Source organism: Pogoniulus pusillus, chromosome Z (genome assembly GCF_015220805.1).
Source record: "Pogoniulus pusillus isolate bPogPus1 chromosome Z, bPogPus1.pri, whole genome shotgun sequence".
Lineage (NCBI taxonomy): Eukaryota > Metazoa > Chordata > Aves > Piciformes > Lybiidae > Pogoniulus > Pogoniulus pusillus.
In genome coordinates this window covers 6709525-6736863 of record NC_087309.1, presented here as the reverse complement: position 1 = coordinate 6736863, position 27339 = coordinate 6709525, and the positions used below count along the sequence as shown (strand labels likewise).

The window sequence follows — 27339 nt, the reverse complement described above, 5'->3', positions numbered from 1 at the left end:
GAAGGTAATGGAACGCTGGCACAGGTTGCCATTGTTATGGTGAGGCTCAACAGGGCTCTGGGCAACCTGTCCAGTTGAGGTTGCTCCTGCTGACTGTAGAGAGGGTTGGACTAGGTGGCCTTTGGAGGTCCCTCTGGTCACAGGCCATTCTGAGATTCTGTGATTTCACACCAAATACAGTGTTCCTTCCACCTCAACTTCTTTTCTTGCAAGAAACAGTGAGCCAGGTTCAGACAGTTCATGGCCCAGCTTACCTATGTGGGAAGTCTGGAGAATGTTGACCTATTGCTGCTTATTATAAAATCCTAGTTACTGTTGCTTTTAGATAAGGACTATTAAAGGTATCTTGTTAATTTATAACACGCCTAACAGTAGATGATAGTACACACACAACCTCAAAGAATGCTGTTTCAGTTTTCCATATTTATTTAGTTTTGAAAGTTTAAAAAGTTATACAGTTATAAACAAGCATTTTTGCCATTCAGCTTTGTCAAAAGAAATTAACATAGGAAGTAGGCACATCTTTGTTAAAAGAACAGGACTTCATATCTTACAACGGTAATCAACTGGTAAAATAAACTTTATTTCCAAGTCTGTATTAAACACTTGTATCAAGACAAGCATGAAAGTTTTTTTTTCATATTGCACAACCAAGATGAGTTTTATCCATTACCAGGTGAGTTATATTGCATATGGACAATTCAGGTTCATCTGTGTTTTTGAAAAAATACAATACAAAGGCAAGATAATTCAATGTACTCCAAGAGGAGCAAGCAAGGGCATAGAGTAACATAACTGACCAATCTGTGTATTTGCATAAGCTGCCTCCTTACAGCCCTGGCAGCTTTCTTAGTGAAATTTTCTTTTACAGGCTATTGGCAGATATTAGCGTGATGCTTAAAAGAAGGCCTGCAAGATCAGTAGGAACATGGAGAAAGCTATTTCAACAGCAAGATCTACAAAGCACGGGAAAGTCACACAACAGACAACTGTTCAACGAGGCTGCCAGTCCCCCTTTCTCCTCCCTTATCCCCTATAAAAATCTCACTTCAATGAGAAAACTTTTGGCCACCAAAAGTGATGTGATTTATCATACCAGTAAGATTAACTTTATTTAAAACTACACATGGTATGCTTGTGCCAGAAACTTACTCTAACCTCCAGATAATAAGACAAAGGAAAAAAAAACCAACACAGTTCCCTTAATGCACAAGAGGGCCAAAAAATTATATAAAAATTAAATGCTACCTGCACCTTGACATCCTGCATGTGTGGTCAGCATACAAGGAGCATATATCATGTACAAGTACTTAAACATGCAAGAGTGATCCCAAACCAATTCCAGATGAGAAATTACAGTTAAAAACCTGTGCGTTTATTGTATTTGTACAAGTGCAATACTTAACTTTAAAAGGGTAACGAAAATGAACACAGCGATTGACTCAGTACCTCAGAACCAATTTGTACAAGACTAAAAACATGACTTATACTTCTAAGTTGCAGCTGGTCCCTCCTGTTGACATCTCAGTTTCAGGAGTTTAAACCCAAAGCTTTACCTAAGGAAAGCCTTCCAGTCTGAGGTACAGTAATACAACCTTGCATTACACAGACCATGTGTGACATTTGAAGATAAAGAAATGAAGTTGTAACTTTTTAACAACATACCAGACAGAACACATAATTGCCCAGTTCAGAATGCAGTTTACAGCAGTTCGAGGGCTTAAAGCAGCTTTGTTTCTTCAGATTCTGTGAATGTTCGTAACAGACGAATTTCTGGGCTGAAGTCTGTTGGACTGGATTAAACTGTTCTTTTATCTGCTCAGTCAATGGCAAGAATCCCCATTCACTTTTAACAGTACAGGTCTCATTGTTCACAGTAATGCCCTGATTTTCAATCTCTCCTTGGGAGAGCAACCTTTGAAACTGAGTAAGTCATGAAGTTTAAAGAAAGTTATTGAATGCAAAACTAAATGTATCATGACATATTTTACTGTTTATGATAGATGAAAATGTAAGTTAGCTAATTAAATTTAAAGGAGATTAAATGTTTTTTTTCTGAAAGTACTAGCTGTGATTTTTAACATATGGGTCAATTTTCTTCCTGAAATGCTGCAAAAAATAAATGCAGAAGGCTTTGTGGTACTGGCAATTGCAATCTACTGTTGAAAACATTTTGAATGCTAGCGCTGCTCAAGTTCTCAAAATCAGTTTTTCAATGTTCAGCTGAAAAAGTTGAGACTACTTAATTTTACAATTAATTTTAATAGCAAAGTTCCTATGAAGGTGGCCTAATAAAACCTAACCTATATATGTAGTTTCAACTGCAAAGTGAATTCTACAGTGCATGCTAAGTTAATGTGATAAACAGCTGCATCAAAGTATTAACATACTTTAAAACATCTATTTCAGATCCTGGAACAGCATGCACCACCCCTTAACTACAAGCACATTTCTGAGTAAAAGGATTCTCAGCCTGCAGTAGCAGTGGGGAGCTGCTGTGCTGCAGCCACACACTAAAGTTTAAGTGCACCGACCAGGAGCTTGCCCACAGTTTTTACTTCACAAAGCAACAATGTGCTTTAGCCCACAGGGCACCAAGTCTTCTTAGCATTAAGTCTCTCACCATTGTTGTGGACTCGAATTGTTCTACTCACAGGCAACCAAATTTCACACCTTTAGTGCACTACAGAGCACCTACATGCATGGATTTGCATGCATTTAATCAGATTTATCAGTTGTTAAAAGTACTACAGTGCAACACACGAAAATATTTCTCATTTACTGCCAAATCAGGGGCAAGAAACACAGCAGTTTTAACACATTACTGTTAGAAGATGATAGTTCCCACCAGCTGAGGCACAACTGTAGAAGGCGACCAACTAGTTATACTTAGGTCACTGTACTAGTAAGTGTATATTTACTTAGTGCATTGAATGTATGTATTACTAGTGAAAAAAGCAAGAAGGTTCATCTAACTTAAATGTTGTATGCAGCTTAATGTGCACTCAGTGTAAATTATTATTAACACTGCCCCAAGGGCAGGATTTTTCCTGTACCTTTACTATGCTATTGAACAGCAGACAATCAGAATTCACTCCAGCTTCAAAATAATGTGTTAATTGCCAATAATCATTTCAATCCCTGTGCAAATTGCTTTCTTGTGGTTAGCTTTTTCATCGCCTTAGTTAATTTAATTTGATTACAACTGAAAGCATCTGACTACAATTTAAGCAAGCTTATTGCTATAAAAGAAATAAGCCCATCTTCAAAATTACTGTGCAAGTATTTTAATAAGGTTTGCACACATCTCAAAGAATTCTATTGTATGACTCCCTGGTCTTGGAGTTAAGTCAGCTGTGGAAGAGTCAAGAGAAGAACTCACTGATGAGGTAAGGGATGTATCTGCAGATTTTCCTTGTGCATCACCATCTGCTTCTTTTTGACAGGATCTATAGTTGCTCACAGACCCTGACCTCTGTGGAGTTGCAGTCCCAGACTTTGCTTCAGTGATTTCCTCTGGGCAACAAAAGAAGAGAAGGAAGATTAGTTATCACTATCAAATCAGTTATAGGGACAGCAGACATCTTTCCCTTCTCACACTTCTACATCTTGGGGATTTTTGAAATATTAATACTTTTAACAGATTTTGCAAACTGTGCACACCTGATACATAATAAAAACCTATCCATATTGTAACACAGAAGTGTTCTTATGCAAACTGTCTCTATAACCATTTATATCTAGTTTAGACCAGAACTCGACATATTTTTAATTAACATAACTCACTGGGTAATGGTTCAATTTAGGTTACTGAAAACAAAACCCAAGCAGCATCATATGGTTTAATTCCAGTAACAATTCAAACATTTTGCAGATTGGTTTACTAGCAACTACTTTACGTTTAGTCAATTTTTGCTTACTTTGGTTTATTATACCTTGTTGTTATTCAAATTTTAATTACAATTCAGTGATAATCATTTATTTCTAACATCTACATTAATTTATCCCTCATAAGTGGAGGTTTTCCTCTGTAGCATGTTGTACATTTGGGCAACAGCAGTATAATTTTACTTGCAGTATGAGGAGGATATATTTTCATCTTAGAAGTAACGTTCTGCTGAGGTTATCTCTACTCTTACTTTAAACACATAACATTATTTTGACTCTCACCTAGCACCAGAAAAGTTATTTCCAGGAGAAAATAGCAAACAAGAGAGACTGCCTTGTCACATCAAAGCTACTTTAAAACTACAGTTCGGTAAGAGGAAGAGAGAACAGTTAACTGTGATAGAGAAAAGAATGTCAAGTCAGTTTCACAGTTGGAAGAGAGATGGAAAACTCCATGCCTCGGGTTGGATTTTCTCAAGACTTGAAGCCAGGACTGCAGCAGGCTGCCCTCCTCCAGCTGCATGGCTCCGAGCATGCACCTCCCCCACAACAAGGATGGTGTTTGTCCTAGACTACGGGATGGTCAGTACAGGAAAGTGGTCAGTCCTCAGGTACCACTGGGTCCAAGAAAGCAGCTGTATCATCAGAAGGAATGAGGCACAAACTGCATTGCCCAAGTCAGACCAGATCAAACTGTCATGAAACATGACTTCAGCCTATACTGTAGCCCAGTCACTCTCCAGTAAACCTTTTTTTCTGTTCCACATGTTTTCTCAGGCATGTCATCTACACCACTGGCTGTAGGGAACTCTGCTTTAGTCTACTATGCCCATTCCCAACAGGATTTGTATACTGGCTTACTGTCACTATATATAAAAAAAATATTTTTACAAGTTAGACCATCTGATTTCAAGACTTAAGGTACTGCAAGCTTACAACTCCTATTTCATTTTATCATCTACTAGCATGACCAGGTTGACTGTGCCTGACAGCCAACAATTGAACACAATGGGAAAGGAAATTTTAAAGGCAGAAATTGGGAAAACTCCTTGGTAGAAATAGTTTAGTAAGAGCAAAAACATTAATAGTAATAATAAAATTATATATATTAAGTGATGCAAAGGCAACCACTCACCACTTCTCAAAAGTGGTATGATGCCCAGACAGTCTCAAGGCTACCTTCCTTAACTCACAACCCGTCAAATTCTTTGCTAAACATAGTATTACATGGCATGGAATATCCTTTTGGTCAATCTGGTTCAGGTCTCTAGGTTGCAGCCGCGCCATCACCTTCTTGCCTACTAACTGGGCATGACAGAATAGGAAAAAGGAAAGGCTAGAGTCTATGCAAGTCCTGCTCAGCAATAATGGAATGCAGGCCAGCAGATTGAGGGAGGGGATTCTTCCCCTCTACTCTGCTCTGCTGAGACCCCACCTGGAGTACTGCATCCAGTTCTGGAGCCCCTATTACAGGAGGGATGTGGACATGCTGGAGCATGTTCTGAGGACTATGAGGATGATCACAGGGCTGGAGCACCTCTGCTATGAGGACAGACTGAAAGAGTTGGGGCTGTGCAGTCTAGAGAAGAGGAGGCTCCCAGGTGACCTTCTTGTGGCCTTCCAGTATCTGAAGAGGGCCTACAAAAGAGCTGGGAAGGGACTTTTTAGGCTCACAGGGAATGACAGGACTAGGGGGAACGGAGCAAAGCTGGAGAGATTCAGAGTGGAGGTGAGGAGGAAGTTGTTGAGTGTGAGAGTGGTGAGAGACTGGAATGAGTTGCCCAGGGAGGTGGTTGAGGCCTCATCCCTGGAGATGTTTAAGGCCAGGCTGGATGGGGCTCTGGCCAGCCTGAACTAGGTAAGGTGTCCCTGCCCATGGCAGGGGGGTTGGAACTCGATGATCCTTGTGGTCCCTTCCAACCCTGACTGATTCTATGATTCTATTAGTGCTGGTTTAGTCATAGATCTAAAGCACAGCTCTATATAGGCTGCTATAGAGAAAATTCACTCTCAGCCAAACCTAGTAGAGCAATATATAATTCAAATCAAACACAGAGATACCAAGCTTTATCTTCACTAGGAAATGGTATTCACATGCTCACTTCAGAGCTAAATCAGTGTTTAAATATGGGAGTGAGGCTCTGAAGTCAGCCCTGTTTCCTTCTGCACTAGTGGTATTAGTGCTGGTTGAGATAAAATGGGAGTGAAAAAGAAACACTAATATGGATCTATGCTGGCTAGAACTAATAAAGTGCAACATTTAATTTATTTCTAAACAAGTAAATGAAAACATGTTTGCATTTAGAATAATTTTCTTAATTTATGTTAAGTCTTCACATACCATCAATGCTGCGAAAGTCCAGTAAATACGTCCTGCTGTCCACCTGATACAACTGTAGACTCATTTTGGAATATGCACTTGTTACTGGATTCTTCCTTCGGACACGGAGGTAGTAGGGATTTACAACCTAGTGCAAGAGATATGACTTAGTTACACAAACTGCTCAAAAAGCATTGCATAGTGTTTTTGTCGTCTCAACTCACTCATGTTATCACGTCATTTCAGGCTTACGTGCTGAAGTTGTGGGTTTTAAGGTGGGGTAAAGGATTTTTTAGCATTTGCAAGGGATATTGTTTGGCTGGGTTTGATTGTGGTTTTGATTTTTGTTTGTTTTGCCTTTTTTTTCCCCTCGTTTTGTTTGTTTGGGGTTTTTAACCTAACAGAAAAACATCACTACAGCCCCAGCAGAAAAGTTAAACACGTTAGCAAGTCTATTTTCTCACTCGGCATAAACAGCCTCCCCAAAAGCCATCCTGCACAACAAGCACAAGCAATCAGCACATGCACATGAGATTATTTTTCACCACGAGAGAAGTTTTAGGCTTCTAGGTTATGCAACCACACAACTCAAATGAAAATGTACTGTCATCTACGGTAAAGAGTCTTTACTCTTTTACCTTCCATTCGTAATCCAATTGTTTGATTGCCCGACAAACTTCAGCCATGATATCATTTGGTCGACTCTGACTCCGTATGCCCAAATGCCACTTAGCTCTTCTTACACCTGGGTGTTTTGACTTCTGTGGATTCAGCTCGTCAAGAGTGTGACGAGGACGTGGTGCTTCTGCTACTAAAAATGGCACTCTTTCAGGATGAGGACGAGAAAGATGGTGATCATCAAGAAAAGAATCTGGTGGGCTAGTAGCCAAGTAAAAGTCTTTGGCCTCATTCATTATTCTTCTATTATCTATAATGAGGTGATAAGCAACCGCTAAAGGGTCCTGATGATTTCGGCTGTATAGACAGCTTAGCACTTCCTCTTCAGTGCATTCAAACTTCTCACATACTTCTTTTAAGGCTTCATCATCAATCATGGTGGAGCTATAGGATGGATCTTCAGGAAACAAGTATTTTGGAAGGTCCTGCTTAAACCATTCATGTTCCCTAGATTTAAAGATTGAAAAAGCAAAACTTTTTAATATTGAATTACTTAAAAAAGAAAATTATTTTTAGCCTGTACAAAAAGAATTCGTTGTCAGTTCAAGTACCTTTCTGTTCAGCAGAGACAATAAACAGAATGTAAAGGAAAGTAATTCTCACATTGTAAAGATAGAGGTAGGCATTAAGACAAAGACTGAAAAACAAAATCCTCCTTCCTCTAAATTTATCAACTACCTAATTTCCAGGAGTATCTTTTACACATCTCAAACACCAGCTTTTTATATAAATGGTATATATGTTTAGTATCACCATGTATAGTTTTATTTTCAACTGAAATTCTTGTACCACCTACTTGAGTTGTCCCTCCCCAGACAGATACATGGCAAGATGAAGAAATGTCAGTGATGGGTTATTTTTTTGGTGGGAGTTCAGACATGGATTTCTGAACACTGAAGTCACATGCTTCCCACTTTGAACAAGCTGCCTATCATTTATTTCATGCAGAAGACCCTCAGGTGTCTCTTAAAAGGGTTGAGGAAAGCTACAGAAGGGTCAATCTGTACCTCTGTACTCAGGAGCTGGCATTTGTAAATGAAGAGATACAGAAGGATCCTCATAGGATAGGAGCCTAGAGTAAGCTGCTTAACCAGACAAAGTGTATGATATGACAATGACTTGGAAAGCTTGAAGATTTTCTATAGATTTAAAAGCAGCTACATGGATGTCACTGTTTAACCCCAGCCAGCAGTTATGCACCAGACTCAGTCACTCTGCCACAGTGGGATGGTAGGGAGAATCAGAAGGGTAAAAGGGAGAAAGAAGTATGGTTTCTCTACTGCAGAGATACAGGCCCATAAGGAGGAAGCAAGATTCTCTAGTTCTCCAGGCTGGCTGGCTAATCCACCCACATCTATCTATCCGCACTTCCATCACCAGTGCTGAGTGGAAACAAACAACCACATCCCTGGACTCACTGAACACACTACTCCCTTATCACAGTATCACCAAGGTTGGAAGAGACCTCATAGATCATCAAGTCCAACCCTTTCACAGAGCTCAAGGCTAGACCATGACACCAAGTGCCATGTCCAACCAGAGCAAAGTATATTTGAATATCTGAATATGAGAAACACATTTTTCTCCCCTCAAGGGGTGAATTATTTTCCAGCCTTTGCCAAAACATCAGGGTTTCGCAGCATCTGTGTAGAATTTCTTGTAAATGAGTGCACTATAAGAGAAGATAATTTAAATAGAGTGCAGAAAATCTAAATTAGCAAACAAAAAAAACAGACAGTGGTGAATCCTCACTCCTCTCATTGTCTGTTCTTGGAAAGCAAATTTCAAACACTTCAAGCCCAGACACCCTTGGCCTTCTTGGCCACCCAAGTACACTACTGGCTCACATTCAGTCAGCTGTCAGTCAACACCTCCAAATTCTTCTGTCAGGGAGCATTCTAGTTATTCCTCCCTAAATCTGTAGTGCTGCATGGGGTTGTTGTGGCCCAAGTGCAACTTGACCTTGTGGAACCTCAAACAATTTGCCTTGGCCCATATATCCAGATCTCTTTGCAAAGTCTCCCTGCCCTCCAGCAGGGAGGGCACACTCACCAGATTTGGTATCATCTGCAAGCTTACTGCCGGTGCACTCGGTCCCCTCATCCAAATAGTTGATGAGGATTTTAAACAGAACTGTCACCAGAACTGGCTACAAATCCATTCACTATAACTCCTTAGGACTTGGCTATTCAGCTAGTTTTTCACCCAAAGAAGCATACACCCATCCAAGCCATGAACAGCCAGTTTCTCCAGGAGCATGCTGTGGAAAACTGCGTTGACGACCTTACTAAATGCCAGGTATATAAAAAACGTCCTTAAACTTTTCCTGGAAATTGAATGAAGCTTATATTTACAGCTTAACACAATAATATACAGGCGGATATTTACAGTATATACAGTTATAGACAGAAATAGACAAGGTAAAAGGTAATACAGAAACACAACAGCCCTTCCAGAAACCTGAGCCCCCAGGAGGGGCTCCCAATCACCCTTCTGCCTTCCTCCCACCCCTTTAGTTTACCCCAGACATTGCCTTGTGCCCAAGGAAGAATGGAGGGTCAGCCAGGGGGGATAGGAAGCAAGAATCAGAGAGCAACTCCCTTATGTATGTTTGGATTCTTGTTCTTATACATCTCAGCAAGCCTATGAGTGAAGTAGACATCACCACTGTTTCTCTTTCATGGCCTGTGATCTAATCCTTCTCACCAAAACATTGTAGGCAGCTTCAAACTAGCACAGAAGCTTGTGATGACGTAAAATTGTTTAAGAGTTGTAAGGAAAAGGATAAAAAAGAAACACAAAGCAAAGGAAGCCTCAGGAAGGACAACTGATGCAAACAAAACAAATCGCTCACCACCAACTGATGAACATCCAGCCAGTCTCAGGGTAGGAGCTCCTCTGCCAAAGCAGACAGGCCTTGATATTGTTTTAGTTACTATGGAGCAGTTACACAGCAATGTTGTCGTCAATACTGTTTCCAGGACTAACCCAAAACACAGCCCTATACAAGATACTATGAAGAAATTTGACTCTATCCTTGCTAAAGTCTGTACAGTACACCAAGCTCTAGTCAGTGTGATCCTGAAAACATGCCTCAGTACAAATATGTTGAGCAAAATAAGTTTTCATCAGAAGCAACCATTTACTCTGGAAACAGAAAAAGCATTTTCTATATCCCTACAAAGAGCAACCCTAGCTGCATGGCTGAACACAGGGGAGTATTTTATTACTACTCCTTGCAGTCAGCCTCCTCCATGTACACACCACCCTCCCCCCCCAAGAAATTTAAGGCATCCAACTCAGTTTGTCCTTTAAACTGTAAAGTGGCACGTCTTATGGCTAATAGGAGAGAACTGTTGAAGACTGAAAATCCATACATGCTCTGTAATTCAACGTCAGTTTCACACCACTTCACTTCTGGAGTTACTTAGTGTGACTGACATAAGACACATTCCTATCTACTGAAGTTTTACAATGATTACCGCTTCTCACAGGGCTTTGATTTCTGCAAGTACTTCACAATGTAATGAAGGAGGAAGAGCTAAGTCTTCATTTTTTTTTGTTTCTGAAAAAAACCACTAAGTTCCTAACTTCTAAGCCTAAAAGAAGAGACATTTTCACTAGGGTAGTATATCAGCGTTCTTCCTCTAGAGTTTCTCACAAAATGGGAAAAATCTAACTAAGCTGCTGTTCTAAACTGGAAACCATAGAGTAAAAAATCCTCAAGAGACTAGAGGGAGTGGACACAGAAAGTGTAAAATTGTTATTCAATCCCATAATTCTGCTATGTCTTTATAAGCTGGCAGCAAGGCCAACTGTCCTCCTTTGCTCTCCCTCCTGCCTGCTGTCTCTGGCAGAAGCTACTTATCTAGGTAAACATATAAGAAGTAGGCTTGTTTGTAGCCTCCTATGGGTGGCAGAGGTGCTGGGGAGGAAGGAAAGGAGCATTAGGGGTTGTAGATTAGTTTTGGGCTGGGGGAAAATTTAAGGAGGTTGCTATATATCTTGTATATTCTCTCTATTTTTTCTGTATCTTTCTTTTCAAATATAATGCTGTATTTCTCTCCAATTAATTCAAGAGCAGCTCATTCTGTCTCCTCTTTATAAAAACATGACAGCTGCTTCATAGAGTACAGATCCATCAGCGACCAATTATTTTTAATTTTATCCACTGCACCCTTGTCAAAGAGGAGTCACCTTCCCTAGAATGTCCTCTTGGAACCTGGAGCCCATGCCTATCTGTTCTTACAAGCTGTCATTTATCAGCATTTGATGCAGCAATTATCACTCAGTAATTATCACTCTTACCCAAGTTCATGCCAAAGCTGCAAAGCTAGAAAGTCGAACCGGATGATCTTTGAGGTCCCTTCCAACCTAAACCATTCTATCTCACACGCAGAATGTCTTAACAGATGATATTTCAGTCTGGATAAATATGATTAGAAGTAGTAGCTATCAGATTAAAGAGTCTGAGGAAGTTATGACACTTGTAGTACAGTGGTTCTCAACAGCAAAGGCTTTTTTCTAATGAAGTCAAGAGAGTGCAGCTTCTGCAGAGCATTCTGTGGGTAAACATCTTAGCTACAGCAGTTTTGAACACAGACTCATTCTGAATTTCTGAAATAAATATATATATATATATAATGTATATGTAATGTGTATAATTCCATTTACTATGTGTGCTGGTTTGAGTGAGGAGAAAGTTCTTCACTGAGAGAGTCATTGGACACTGGAATGGGCTGCCCGGGGAGGTGGTGGAGTCGCCGTCCCTGGAGCTGTTCAAGGCAGGATTGGATGTGGCACTTGGTGCCACGGTCTAGCCTTGAGCTCTGTGGTAAAGGGTTGGACTTGATGATCTGTGAGGTCTCTTCCAACTCTGATGATACTGTGTGATACTGTGAGTCTAACTGGAGTATCTGAATGAAAGAAATTAGATCATTGGCTATGAAAAGAAAAATATAGTGATGTATAAATTACCCATTTGTTCTGATGAGACATATAAAAGCAAGGACACAAACACAGATAAGACAGTCTCTGCCTGGCTTTTGCTGTATTAACTCTTTTTCCTGACCCTGCACATTTTCCACCTTATCATTCTGCTTCTAATCCCCCTTGCTGACCTTTCCATCTTACCTTGCACGTAGGAGATCCAGAGATAAGGGAGAGGGTGGAAAAAAATGTGGAGGAGTGGTTGGGAGCCCCTCCTGGGCACTCTCTCTGCTGGGAGGGGGTCTTGTATTTCTGTATTACTTTTAACATATATATTACTGTATATGGTTGTAAGCAGTTGTAATATATCACATATGTATGTTTTTAAGTTGTGCTAAGCTGTAAATACAAAGCTTAACTCCTTACCTTCCAGCTGGCTGAGTTTAGTCTGGGTGAGTCCTTGGCTGGGGAGAGGGTGAAGGGAGGGGCAGGTGACACCCAGAACCACTGCACTATGATTTCTAATGCATATCTCATTGGAGGTCAAAACTTTAAGACCTATATCACCAGAAATTGATTTTTTATCTCAGACTATAAAACACAAACAGGTTGTATGATTATTTCTTTGTTCTGTGTACATGTACTGAGATTATCATTCCACAATCCTCCATTAGACAGCAATTACTTTTTTACCTAATATCTCTGATTGTTGCTCTCTTCATTGGATCCACTTGCAGCATGTGCTTCAAAAGAGTAATTACAGACGGATTCAGGTACTGAGGGGTATAAAAGATACCATCACATATCTTCTTGAAAAGGGTTGGCACATGATCATCATCAAATGGAAGCGTTCCACATAACAAAGCATAGAGAATAACTCCACTGCTCCAAATATCTACTTCTGGGCCTGCATACAACCTAGGGAAAAAAAATAACTGTTAGTGATTAATATTTTTTCTCTATTTTCTCACATTGTATCACCGTATTTTTCCCTCTTTCTTGTATTGTATGGCAGTAAAAGCATATCAGTGTGGGACAACTAATCTGAAAGTACTGCTATACCCTTTCAGGTCAGTGTCATGCCTTCTCCCAACTTTAGTGTCCCTCTTTTCAAATATGTAACAGAGTACAAGTACATAGTTATCTTCTCTAGCGTAATAATCCACAAATGGAATTAAAGACAACGGTAAACTTAAACTTTCATCTACTACTAGGAAACCACATGTTATACATGGTTGCCACTTTTTTAGGGGAATCTGTGCAAAGTCATTTATCTCTCAGATCTGAAAGGTTGAAAAGTTTAAGAAGAGGCCATATGGCAGAACTTGTCACATAGTCTGTGCTATTGTCTATATAAATAGACATCTAGCCTCCCATCAGCAAGACGCAGTATTATGATGAGCAGCTTAAAGCAGCAGATTCAATGGTCATCTAGTACAAAAAAAGTTACCTCCAGACTGAACATTATTCTGTAGCAAATATTTCACTGATACACAGCCTCACAGCACACACTGTAATTCTGATTGCAAAGTCTGAGCTGTGAGCAAGATTTTTAAACCCAGAAAGGCATGACAGATTTGAAGCATTAGATGAGGAACTATTTAAAGATAGCTCATTGAAATCTTAAAGACTCATAAAATGCTACCAAAACAATTAAAAGTTCCAGTCACAGTTTTAATTGACCTAATTTTGTAGCCTTTAGAATCAAGCAGCAAAATGGCTTAAGTACATGCACACATGTATCCAATATAAAAGAAACTACCTTCCTGAAATTACTTCTGGTGCAGCATAGTTAGGGGAACCACAGCTTGTTCTTAAAAATTCTCCATCTGACATCATATTTGATAGACCTGAAAGTGCATAAGAGCATCTACTAAAAATTCAGAGAGCAAAGTGATTTCATAGTGCATATACCATCTAGAACAAATCAATAGTAATTTACATCAGAAAATGAACAAAAACTTATTAAATAAGTAACATTGCTCTGGACTACTGAGCATGCCATATAATTCCCCCATTTAGTTTACCAGGAACTTCACTAACATCAACTCATTTTGCACACAACCTAGAAATATTTGACAACATATTCATTAAGAGAGGAAAAAAAGAGTCCAATTTAGGTGACGAGCATGGTAAGAGAACAGTGTAGGAAGATAGGATTTTGGTCATTACCAAGAAAGTCTTAAAAAACACATTTGCCCCTAAATGTTGAAATGGGAGATGCTACCACAGAATTACCTAGAATTCTGAAAGAGTTTAATACAGATATATACATATATATATAACTCTGTACGTTATACAGAACAAGGCAGCTGAATGCACATGACTTCACCACAATTTAGACACCTACACAGTTCAGCTGGTTCCTGAATTACTGCAGTTCAGTGATTTGATCTTAGATATTCTGTAATTAAAGTGTACTTCAGAACTAGGCCATCTTCATTCACCATCCCTCAGTACAGTCTAACATCAGTAAAAGACCTATCACTTACTCTAGAGTAGCTGTAGAAAAACAGCATTTAGTTTCATCAGCAGAAGTTGCATGAACAACAGTGCCATAAGCCAGAGAACTTTGCTTCCACGAAGGAATCATGCTCTTTTTTGAAGGGAAGGAAAGATGAGAGAATACAGCTTGGCTAATTTCCACTTTCTAACACAAAAAAGCTTTTATTAAGATCTTGGTTAATACACTAGTCACAATTAACAAAGTGCTACAACTTTGCTGATGTTCAGATTACAGGAAGATTTTTTTAATAAGCTTTTGTAGTTAATTTGTTCACCACGTGTGAGAGTCTAAATCTTCTCTCTCGTTCATCAACAAAGATAAAGATTGCATCGTCTCTCCTTAATCAACAAAGATAAAGAAGATTGCATCATCTCTCCTTAATCTTGTTACTTCTGGGACTCAAATTCGGTGCTTGGCCCAAAGCTCAGGGATGCAAATCAACAGACAACACCTTCGAAACTCCTGGTCCTCAGCCTGGCTGGAATGCCCAGGAGGCCTACATCTTATCTCAGCTACCCCCAAGGGAAAAGGTTTATGTGTATGCAGTGTGTGGACAGGTGCAGCCAGGGAGGGGGCGGAGGCCCTCTCCCCAGTGGCGCCGGACCCCTGCGAATGTGTGAGAATACACAGGAAGATGCCCTGGGGGGCTGCAGCTGGACACTGAGCAGAAAACTGTATAAAAAGGCAGGAGAAAGGCCTGCCAAAGTGCGGCACCTCCATTGGACCACCAGTGGCACTCCCATTGGACCACCAGTGGCACTCCCATTGGACCACCAGTGGCACCTCCATCGGACCACCGAGGGCAGACCATCACCAGACCACCAGAGCTGCGCATCACCCGAAGAACCTCTGACAAACTCCACAGCAGATCATCCCTGGGCCACGCACCCCTCTCTCTCTCTCTCTCTCTCTCTCTCCCCTCCATCTGCGACTGAGGGTAATATGATCACAGCTTTTTTCCTTCCCTGCGCCTTCGTCTCTTCTCCATCGTTCTCTTTCTCTCTCTCTCTCCCCCTTCTCCCCTTTCTCCCTCTGTTTTGCCCAACCTTATCCTTTAATAAATAGTTTCGTGGTGATATATGGTCTCGTTTGCACCTTAATTTCACAACACAGAAATCCATAAGAACTGGTCTAGCTCCTCTGGACAGAGATACTGTTCATCTCTGTTCTCCAGACCTTGACACCACGTAAGCCATTTCACTCAAAGCATTTTCCATATACAATAAATCAGCTGATCAACAGTGACTACATACTTGAATAATATCCTTTGGATACTATGAATTACCTAGCACCTTTCAAAGTGCTTTAAATGGGTGAGTGCTACCCACCATGCCCACAAGAGACATCATGATGATACAGAAGTATGCCTTTCTTACTACACTTACATAGTGAGGTTTGCTGATTCAGAGTTTCCAAAACTAGCAGCCAACATTCTCAGCAGCTCTGCTCATAAATAGTTAGCACAAGCAATTAAACTCCTGATAAGATAGGCAAACACACAAGAAAATCACGAGTTTGCATGATCTGCTGTTTTGTAACTTATATATTTAGGCCTTAATTACACTGTTTGAATCCCATCTTTATAGTTTTGGAAGTGAATATAGAGTAGTTTGCCAGAAGGATTAGTATACTTCAGTATATCAGTGTAGTCCTTAAACATGATTTGTTTTTGCATTGTACTTCCAAGACAGCCACATATTTAGATTTTGAATGCTGTGAAAAAGGTATGAAGTCTATTTTTTGAGTGGAAAGGCCAGAAACTAAGTCTACTTAGTATTTTAAAGAAAGCATTGTTAAGGAAAACCAAACAACTCGGATCACAATTTTACCCAGTCACAAAAAAAAAAATCTGAAAAAAAAGTATGAGATGAAAACAAGTTCTACAAATGGGTATCAGTGTAAAGCAAAACTACATTCTTGCACTTCAGGTTACTCCATTGTTTCTCACCACCCAGATACTCAAGTATACACAATTCAATAAATAATTGCTATAGCAATTGTGAGTGTCTAAACATCAGATATAAAACAGTAATGCTTACCAAAGTCAGCTATCTTGGCATTCATGTGTGCATCAAGCAGCACATTTTCAGGCTTCAGATCTCTATGTACTACCATATGCCTGTGACAGTAATCCACACCAGAGAGGATTTGCTGGAACAGACGTCTACTTTCCTTCTCATCAAGCTAAGGCAGACACAGGTTTAAAACAATTATGATACAGTGAAAGATGACTTGTTTCTCATTTATCTGAGTTAAAGGAAAACTTCCAGTGACTTAAAATTACCATTTTACAGTTCTGAGATGACTTAAATGTCTACACGACAAAAAATATCTAGACCAAGACACAGTCTTTGACTCAAAATCACTTAAAAGTTCTCAATCACACTTTTAAAACTGATTAGATGGATGCTGCATACTCAACACTTCAACAATAAACTTCAAAATTTAAGCACAGCTGTTACCAGGCTGCTTAATCTCTTCCTTACAAACCTTGGAAGTCCCAGATACCTGGCCAACCGAGTGGTGGCGATGACTCCATCACAGAACAGGAAAGTGTAACAGCAATGAGAGCACTGCTGGCAAAAATCAGTCAAAACCTCTGCTGGACAGCAAGACCTGTGACCTTTCACTGGCTAGAGACATGTCTACTGTCCTCTGCTTCCTCTGAGGACTGAGTGTCTTGTATTCCCTCATATTATTCTTGAGACTAAAGTGTCATTGTTATATTTGTACAGCAAACTGTGTGTTAAGATTTGACCCATCTGTGGAGCTCACGGTGATTAGATACCATAAGCTGTCTTTTAAACTCTACTATTACATTGATTTTGCTTGCACAAATCCTGTGTAACCATAAATTCCATGCTACACTAATCATAATGCACTCTAAGAGCGCTTTCATTATATTGTTCTGCCAAAGATCCACAAAAAGAATCTGTCTGTCCCCTCAGCATTGGGTGATGCCAGGAAACAGTCACAGAGTGCAATTTATTGATTTGTAGAGTTGAACTACTTCTTACCCTTCCATTTTTACAGATATAATCAAACAGTTCGCCTCCTGAAACATACTCCATGACCATGAAAATGTCAGTTGGTGTACTGATGACCTGGTACCTGTAAGAGAAGGTACTGATTAGTCTACACACTCAGTAAAAGTTGCTATTGACATTTAGTTAGAAGGAAAAGTTGGGCAAAGGGTCAAATAAAAATACATTTTAAAAATCCATCAGCCAATCTACAGCTATTGGAATGACAGTATTCTTCAGAAGCTATCTCCCCTACTTTCATCATGTGATGCTGTCATGTCCAAGACTAGCAGATTATTTGTATTTCCCATCAGAAATATCAGTATTTGTACCTTCAGAGAGGTAAGCCTAGTCCAAATGATTTCTTTCAAGTTATTCACAGTGCTGTCTCACACAGCTTGTTGCTGGGAGGAAAGAATTCAAAAGGACTTTGCTAGTGTCTCCAAAATTGCAGTTTTCAACCTTAACATGCAAAAACCTTGACATGCCATAAATGAAAGAGTGTACTTCAAGACAAGAAAAAAAATGCTCTTAATTATTAATATGATCTTTTACAAAGACAACTCGATTTGTCATAAGTATTTAAGATACAGTATCAACACTGGTTATTATGTTCTTATCATTCTTTTTCATTTACACTAAAAAAAAAACAACTTTTGAAGTTTTAAAACAAATGGGAAGATTGACCATGAACTAGTTAAAACATTTTTTGTTCTACCTATCCTTAGAGGAAGTAAACAGTGACAACAGAAAACCAAATATTACAATGAGAAACGAGGAGACAGTGAATTGAAACATTCATTTTCACCCAAGGTACAACACCTAGGCATGCAAGTATCTGAACTGTAATTCATAACTGAATCCACACACACTGCAGAATGGCAATGTTCTTCAAAACGTTGGTTTCAAGAAAAAGAGGAAAACAAAATGTGCTGCTGCTTAGAGAAGTTATTCTTGAACTACAGACAGCAATGACTTCAGACTATACAGCTTAGTGTTGCAGGGTAACACTTCAATACTCTTTCAAAGCAGTTCCATCATGGAGATCTTCAAAATGATTTACCTTTACTGATTCCAATGCCCTAACTGAAAGTACCTCATGTATTTACATGTCAACATTCCAAAACCATGACTAAAGACACTACAACACAAATAGTATTTTAATCTTCCCAACCCAAAACTTACAGCCGTGTTTCTCTACAGCCACTTCATTTTTCTGTTTATGGAAAAGGAGGTTGTGGAATAGTTACACACACATAGTGTGAATAAAATTATCAAACCACACAGCACAGAAGACCAGAATGCAAAACCAAGAAATTTTATGTAGGAAAAGAAGATGCATTCTATTCCTACAGGTTAAAAATCACAGGACTTAAAAACTCCAGAGACTTTGATTTTTAAAGCACAGTTTAGAAAGAAAAACCTTATTGCAACAGGCCTGCATCTGTGCAGCTAAATATGTGTATGAATTTTTTCATAAAGCACAATGTCTGTTTTGCAACATTAAATTGAAAATAGAAAAAAAATCAATTTATCTTATCTCCAATATCTTAAATTGCTCTTTAGCAATTAGTCCAGATCCTAACAGCACAAGTAGCATGACCCTGAATTACCAGCAATCAATCTGTACAACATCAGTTGATCAACTGAAAAGTTGTGGATACAGCAGTTTCTCCATTGTCTCCTACATCTTGTCCCTTTTCCCTACATGCAGGATTAAAAATTCTGCTCATTAGTTCTGGAGAAAGAAACTGTCATCTAAAATGCGTTAAGATGACTATAGACTTAGTGACATCAGAAATATACGTCCCTATATCTCACTACAATGAGTCTTTCTATTTTGTTTTGGCTACAAGTACGTCCTTTAGATTAGTTGATGAACTCTTAACTGGCAGCACTAGCAATTTTGCAGCTCAATTAGCTCAATAGCCTTCTTAAAACTAACCTACTGAAGTTAGTCATTTGATTTTACACAATGCAATCTAGCTACCGCCAAATTAAGGAGAGCCTACAGGGACATTTGTCAGTGGTAGTAGGGTCTTAAGACAAAAGTCTGCCAAAAGGGAGGGAAAAAACCCTGAAAAATGCCACGACTGAAGTTGACACCACAGTTAAAACAGTGGAAGACAATGGAAGTCATTCACACTCTGGAGGTGCACCTTAACCTTATAGGAAACAAAAGTTAAGGGGAGTGGGGGGAAGGCATTTACAATTCATTTCCTTAGACCAGACCCAGATCTACTCTGAGCCATATGCAACTGTATTCTGAACTTTACTGAAGAATTCTGGTCAAATAAGAGATCTAAACAGGCTATTTATAAATGCCACATTTAGACAAGTGGCAGCATCTATACTGAAGAATTCTGAAATACTGCATTTAATGAACTGCATATCCTTAACACCTAAGAATCTCAGAGTGCCACCTATATTGCAAAACATTTCAAGTAAGAAAACACAGTAAACTTACTATAGAAATGCCTACTATAGTCCTGTCCTTAATTTGTTTTCTAAGCAGAAAAATGATCAAATGTAACTAGAGAAAGAAAACTGAAGTCATAGCTAAGAATAGAGACTGATGCTACAGGAAGTATCTACCATGCCACTACCTTTTATACATCTGTCCAAATAAGCAAAGACCTAATGGAAGCTCTGCAGCAAGCAGAGATGATCAATTTTGTGAAAATGTGTTACAAGGGATGCTGAAAACGGCTGCATACTTGGAAGCTGGTCATAGGACATTGCCAGTATTGCCTTTCAAACGTTTCACAACAGTGAGACCAAAAAAAGGTTAAACATATTTGATTATAGCAGGCAAAACTTACAGCTTAATTATGTGAGGATGCCTGAAGAGTTTAAGGTTCTGGATCTCTCTGCGGATTTTTCCTACAACATCAAGGCTGCGGATCTTTTGTCGATTCAGAATCTTCACTGCAACTTTATGGCCAGTCAACTCATGTTTGCCAACTGCAAGGAGCAAGGAAGAATTCAGTCAGGATTTTCAAATGCCCTGTAAAGGCATCAATTTGTTCATTCCAACTGTAGCCAAGAAATACATACCCATGATCTTCGCTGAGGTTGAAAATCAGACAGCATGTAATTTCTTTTGTCATACTCTGATTTCTCTCACAATTCTATTATCAGTATAATGGAGTAGGCAAAAAAAACTTGAACTCTCAAAAGTACTTCAGTCTGACAAAATTACAGAATTAATCAGGTTGGAAAATACCTCTGAGATCATGAAGTCCAACCTATCACCTAACAACTTCTAACTAATTAAACCATGGCACTAGGTGACTCATCCAGCCTCTTTTTAAACACCTCCAGGGATAGCGACTACACCACCTCCCCAGGCAGCCCATTCCCATGCCAAACACTCTTGCTGTGAAGAACTTCTTCCTAACATCCAGCCTAAACCTGCCCTGGCACAGCTTGAGGCTGTGTCCTCTTGTTCTGCCCCTGGTTGCCTGGCAGAGACCAATCCCACCTGGCTACAACCTCCCTTCAGGTAGTTGTAGACAGCAATGAGGTCTGCCCTGAGCCTCTTCTTCTCCAGACTAAACACCTCCAGCTTCCTCAGGCTCTCCTTACAGGGCTGTGTTCCAGCCTCCTCACCACCCCTGGTGCCATTCTCTGGACACCTTCAAGCACCTCAACATCTTCCTTAACTGGACAGGCCCAGAACTGGACACAGTACTCAAGGTGTGGCCTAACCAGGGCTGCGTACAGGGGCAAGAGGACTTCCCTGGTCCTGCTGGCCGCACTATTCCTGATACAAGCCAGGCTGCCATTGGCCTTCTTAGCCACCTGAGCACATTGCTGGCTCATGTTCAGCTGACAGTCAGCAATCTCAGGTCCCTCTCTGTCTGCCCTCCAGCCACTCTGTCCCCGGCCTGTAGTACTGCATAGATCTGTTATGGCCGAAGCACAGAATCCAGCACTTGGACTTGTTTAAACTCATGCCACTGGATTATGCCCATCTGTCCAGCCTGTCCAGGTCCCTCTGCAAATCAGTCCTGCCCTCTAACAGAGCCACACTTGCTCCAAACTTGGTGTCATTTGTAAATTTAGTGATGTAGGATTCAATCACCTCATCTAGCTCATCAGTAAAGATGTTAAACAGAACTGGGCCCAGCACTGATCCCAGGGGCACACCACTCATGACAGTTGCCAACTGGATGTGGCTCCATTCACCAACACTCTCTGGATCTGCCCTTCCAGACAGTTCTTAACCTAGCAGACAGTGTCCCTGTCCCATCCAAAGGCTGCCAGCTTGGCCAGGAGTTTGCTATGGCAAAGGCCTTACTTAAGTCCAGGTAGACCACATTCACAGCCGGTCCCACATCCACCAGGCAGGTCACCTGGTCATAAAGAGATCAGGTCGGTCAAAGAGGACCTGCCTCTCCTAAATCCATGATAGCTGGGTCTGATCCCTTGGCCATCCTGTAGGTGCCCTGTGACTGCACTCAGGATGGTCTGTTTCATTATCTTGCCTGGCACTGAGGTCAGACTGACAGGTCATAGCATACTTGGTTTAAGCAATTCTACAGCTACAGTACAACTATTGGGTTCTGATAAGCACAGTGTTATAGTCTCATCAGGTAATCTGTTTCATTTACGAATTATCAGTCTTAGAAAATAAAAATTTCATTAGAACTCAAAGGAATTTCAGAAAGTAATTACCTACAATATCTATTCAGTATGCAAGCCATGTAAGAAGCATCTTTCAAAACATGTCTTTCATTCAAAGAAATTCAACAATAACGTTTTTGGTCAACCAAAACTCACTCTAGCTTTCAGAACCTTCAAGATTGCAAGCCTCAAACCTCAGTTTTATTCAGTGACTGAAAGAAAAAAGACTTCTGCATGTCAACTCTGCTTCCCAGCTTTGAGTTAAGTACTGTAGTGAAAAATTGTTATGGTTTTGTGTCGGTGCAAGATCATTTTCTCCAGTAATTATTACCTCTCTTTTCAAATTTAAGATTATAACACAGCCAGCTTTTTAAAGACTCCAATAACCATATACTTGACAAAATAAAACTGTTTTCTTGGATAGGGTTCAAGGTATTTGCTATTAATAATACAGCAGACACTAAATGGTAACAGACTGCCGACTACTTCTGAATTTGGCATAAAGACAGAACTCAAAGCAAGAACTCAGATTGATAACACCACTTAGAAAAGTAGCAGCCAGCATTATCTTCCCAAAAGCTACTTTGTATTACCTCTTGACAGGAGTTTTACCTATAAAAGCAAAGGCTCACAAATTTGAAGTAATCAAAACACATTAGTCACCTTAATCCTCAGCCAGCTATCACTCCTTCAAAAGAATCATTGCAAAGAAAAAATGATTTTACAGACCAAATATTTCTCTATTAATTTCTATTACTAAAACAAAGAAACATCTTCACTACAGCTGTGCACAGCATCAAGATTTCTAAGACACTGCCAGTGTCAAAGCAGCAGCAAGTTATTTAATCTGTAGAAGTGCAGAAGCAACAGTCTCAAAATTCACTTCACCAGCTCTTCGATAGGAAAACTGATTACAAGGCCATTCAAAGCACATACAGTAACGTTCTTATGAAGTACAGATACCAATCATGGAGTTGGTAGAAAATAAGCTGAACAAGCTTCGGTTGTACTCAATGAACCATTTCTGCAGTAGGCCAAAAACCCAACCTGGGGCTCAAAGGAAATAAGTATTTAAAAACAGTGAGCTAAGCAACTTTGTTTCTTATGTTAGTGAAAACAGGTCAATACTGTGCAAAGGCATATTCCTTCATAACATTAGATAGCAAACTGACCTTCACCACCCATTTCCAATTTCTTAGCACCTCCTTGAACAAGAAGGCCTATTTACATCAACTTAAAGTCCTGCACAGACCACAGTTTTTAACTTATTGTCACAGGCTTGAGCACAACTATTGCATATTCACAACCTTCAGTTGTATCCCTCATTTTCTCAGTACTATTCACTGGAATTCTGACTACTCCTCCTTTTATGAAAGCTAATTTTATTTCCAAAAATTAAAGTTTGCACTTCGTTTCAGTAGTAAGCATCAGCAGCATCTGGGTTTTGTCTGTTTGTGGAGTTTTGTTTGTTTTTTAAATGGAACAATTAACAAAAATATGGATAGATGTTTTACACTGAATTATGTCTCAATTGATTTAGGTTCACCACTCTACTGCACCACAGCTGTTCACTTATGTGGCATTTTAGGTTTGCCTAGGCTATCTGTTAGGAATAGATGTCTCCTCTATGACTGCCCACCTGAGGAACAAACGAGTTGTGCCAGCCATCTTGTTAATTCAGGCTAGCAGGGACAAACAAACAGCTAAACTGGAATGTGTGATGAAATCATCACACCAGTAACAGTTACCTGTAAAAGAAAAAGCCTAGTAGCAGGGTGAGTTAATCTGACACACAGTTTGGCAGCAGTAACTTAATAATCAATTATTAAGTTAAGCATTGTTTTTAAAGTTCAGTCATACAAGGCTGCTAGCACTGTTAAAGACCCACTTCAAAGAAGGCAGATGCCTGACCTTGTACATCACATGAAAAAAATAATTTTTTAAAAATTGAACACAATTGTTACAGTTTTTCACCTTTCTGATGAAACCATATATGATTACTAGAGAAGAAAAAAATACCATTACAGGAAAACAACCACACAACTGCTATTCAGCGAAGAAAATGAGCCTGCAGGAGAAAAAATAGTGCCACACAGGTGAAAGATGTCCTTTACTAAGTACAGGCAAAACACAGTGCATAATCTAGGGCCAAGAAAGATCATGCACATAAAATGTCTTAAAAACAACCTGTATGTGGGAATAGAGCACTGGTCCATGAACACTTATTTGCTTTCAGATAAGTAAATTCTCAAACCATTTACAGCAGGTATGTAGGATGAAGTATGTTGCCTATCACACCCTTAAAAAAAAATGGTTATACATACATTTATGTACTTTTCACATAACCAATAGCTTCAAAGCAACTTGAACACCCAGTGTCAATCAAGCAAGGCAGACAGTACTATGAAAATAGTATGTGACAGTTTGGGTGTTACCTGCCCCCCCCCCCCCTTATGAAATCACCCAGACTAGACTCAGACAGATGGAAATTAAAAATGAAGCTTTATATTTACAACTTAGCACAACATGCAAGCAGATATTTACCATATATACAGCTATATACAGAAATAGACAAGGTAAAAGTAATAGAGAAAGGCAACATCCCTGCCAGAAACAATCACAGATGCCAGGAGGGCTCCCAAATCAATCTTCCCTTCCCTCTCCCTCTTTGCCTCCCTTCAGAAGTAACCAGACTACGCCACATATATCTCTCAGGATAAAACTGAAGATCTGAAGTGAGATGTCAAAAAGACGACAAGGAGGTTAGAGGAAAAAGGACTAGATCAGATTAGAGTTAAGGCAGAGGCAGCCACAGAGATGAGACTGCCAGAAAGAAGGCACAGCCAGAAGTGAGAACTGAGCAGTGTGTGAGAAGAGTCTTATCTACTTTTTGGCTAGTTGTGTTTATCAGCAGAAGAATGGGTGATGTAGGGCACATGTTGTTTTCTTTTCTTCCTTCTCACAGCTAAGAATTTCATTTCTCTCAGTAAAATATTCCAATTAGTCTCCAACCAGCTAATTGCACAGAATTTTCCCCCACTGTTTCAAGCTAACTGTATTTCATTAAATATTAACAGGAGAGATGCTTAATAACATTAAAATTGTAATTGCAGCTCCACAAATTAACCATCTTTCAAGGTTTCAACTTCAGACAAGTGTTTGCCAATACAGATTAAGAACAGCAAGAGTAGTGCAACAGTGCGCTCTGAAATCTATAAGCATATAAACACACTTATGGGTATGCCAACCTTAGTTTCTTGCAGTGCACTGGAGGCTAAAAAAAAAGGTACCCATCTTTGACAACTCCTCTCATCCATGTAATACCTCCTCGAGGTAAATCTGAAGCCTGTCTTATGCCTCACCTCATTTCCTCTCCATTCAAGGAGGTGCTAGGTTCCAAAAGAAAGGAATAGTACTCCAGATGCCAGTTAGGAGTCACTGCTCTCAAGCAGCTGGGGAAGAAAGTGTCACTTTTTAAGCTTGCTTTGAAAACTGAAAATTCAAAGGCCTATACTCTCAAAATACTTTGTGCTGCTTTCCCATGTATTCTGAGAGACCAATACTCTATATCATTTTTTTATTCAGACCATGCCCAGAGCTGAAAGAGTTTGTGCAGAGAACGTGCTACAGTGAAAAGAGATATACTGAAAGTCAGCTAGCACACTGGATACAACGGGTAAAGCATGGGGTTTATGTTATAATCATAACCAATCCATCAGGTTAACCACAAAAAAATCCCCATCAAACCAAATTTTAACAAAAAGAAATCCGAGTCTATCCGAGGACTCATTTCAGGAGGAAAGGATGCTTTCAAGTTGCTTGTGCCAATATCTGAGCATATCTCACAAGCACAGCAGGAACGGTATAAAGAGCAAGTTTTTCCACCTGTGGTGGGCAACATCAAGAGAAAGTTTAATTTCTATTTCATTTCTACAAGGTTTCAGACTTTCAGTGCAGCATCCTACACTACTCCTGGGAAAAGCTTTTTTTCAAAGTCTGAGTTGTAAAAAAATAAACCCCAAACCTTTGATAACCACTTGTCAACCTGACTTACTGTAAAGTCTTTCCACACTGGTGTGTCAGACTGTGCCTTGAGCTCTGTGGTAAAGGGTTGGACTTGATGATCTGTGAGGTCTCTTCCAATCCTGATGATACTGTGTGATACTGTAATTCCAAACTTACTCTTTATGCTTATTTCCCTCACTGTAGAGAGAGAAATCCTACTTTCCTTAAAAGGCCATCGAGTGTTAGTACTTGTGCAGCAACATACAATGTAGTGACACCTCAGGGCCTAATGATCATTACACACCAGTGGTACTTAAAATAAATGAAGAGATGTTACCTTCCAGTACTTACTTCTGCAATTACGGATGAGAAAACAGTTTTTCCCCCTGCCATTATCTCCCGCTAGGAGTCTGCAAGTCCCGCCCCCAGCAAGTCAACAGTCAGTGGCCTCTTTGCGAGCGCCATTCGCTTTACACCAGGCACTCTTTCCACAATACCGCGGTCGACCGCGATCCCCGGCCGCAGCCATCACCTTCTGCCGTGCTGCGGTCCTACCCCCGATCCTCGGTCCTTCCGCCCCCATCGGACCGCGCTAGCAGTACTGCTGCAGCTCAGTGACTCACCGGCGCAGCGGGAACGGCGGAGCAGCGCCCAGCAGCTCAGGTCTCCCAGCGCTGCGCCCCCTCCTCCCCCCGCGCCGTGAAGTCTGGCTCGGTGCAGCACTGTGGCCCGAAGGCAGAGAGGAGACTAGACCGGACTTTGGCGACGGCGGCCAAGGGCCTCGCACACCTCCGCCCTCCCAGCTCCTCAGCCAGGCTTCGGCGACCGCCCAATCCAGTGGACCGGCCGCCATGAGACGACTGCTGGCGAGGAGAGACCCTGGCTCAACCCGACACACCTGCCCGGTGCGCTGCTCCCTCCTCCCCGCAACCCATTGGGGATGTGCCGCTCCACGGGGCAGGCGGCAGCCCCGCTCCCCACCGCTCACCTTTGACTTTGCCGAAGGTACCGACGCCGAGCGTGTCGCCCAGAATGTAGTGCCCGATCTTCACTCGCCCATGCTCGTGCTTCTGTTTATCCGCCGCCGCCATCTTAAGCCAAGGCCCGCGTCTGCGCATAGTGCCCGCCCGCGCTACGGCGCCGGCGAGCCAGGAGCGAGCGGACGGCGCCTGCCCCGAGACCCGGAAGCCAACGCCGCGCTTCTGCCGCCCTCCCGTCGTCCCCGAGCGCAAACCGTCCCGGTCGTGGGGGCGGGGCTGGCCGGGCTCGGTGGAGCGCTGAAGGGTGTGGCTGCTCCCGGTGGGGAGAGGCGGTGGAGTGGAGCAAGCAGCCCCTAAAGCAGCTGTGGAGCAGAGCGATGG

General features: G+C 40.7%; 1 protein-coding gene across 1 annotated transcript; it reads right to left on the bottom strand.

Annotated features, from left to right (window-relative positions):
• Positions 1-403: 403 nt before the first annotated feature.
• PRKAA1 (protein kinase AMP-activated catalytic subunit alpha 1) lies at positions 404-27175 on the bottom strand. The gene is made up of 9 exons (XM_064176725.1): positions 26967-27175; positions 20167-20308; positions 17339-17432; positions 16361-16505; positions 13578-13665; positions 12509-12733; positions 6847-7333; positions 6230-6356; positions 404-3516 (listed from the first exon to the last, which is right to left on the bottom strand). The coding sequence occupies exons 1-9, from the start codon at positions 27094-27096 to the stop codon at positions 3272-3274; spliced, it is 1683 nt and encodes a 560-aa protein (XP_064032795.1). The 5' UTR covers positions 27097-27175; the 3' UTR covers positions 404-3271.
• Positions 27176-27339: the final 164 nt, after the last annotated feature.

Excerpts from the sequence above, each read along its gene's own strand:
- PRKAA1 (XM_064176725.1), bottom strand. The coding sequence starts at position 27,096 with ATGCGCAGACGCGGGCCTTGGCTTAAGATGGCGGCGGCGGATAAACAG. Across the intron at positions 16,506-17,338 it reads ATATCTGTAAAAATGGAAGG|CTTGATGAGAAGGAAAGTAG; the intron begins GTAAGAAGTAGT and ends TGTCTGCCTTAG. Across the intron at positions 13,666-16,360 it reads TGCCAAGATAGCTGACTTTG|GTCTATCAAATATGATGTCA; the intron begins GTAAGCATTACT and ends ATGCACTTTCAG.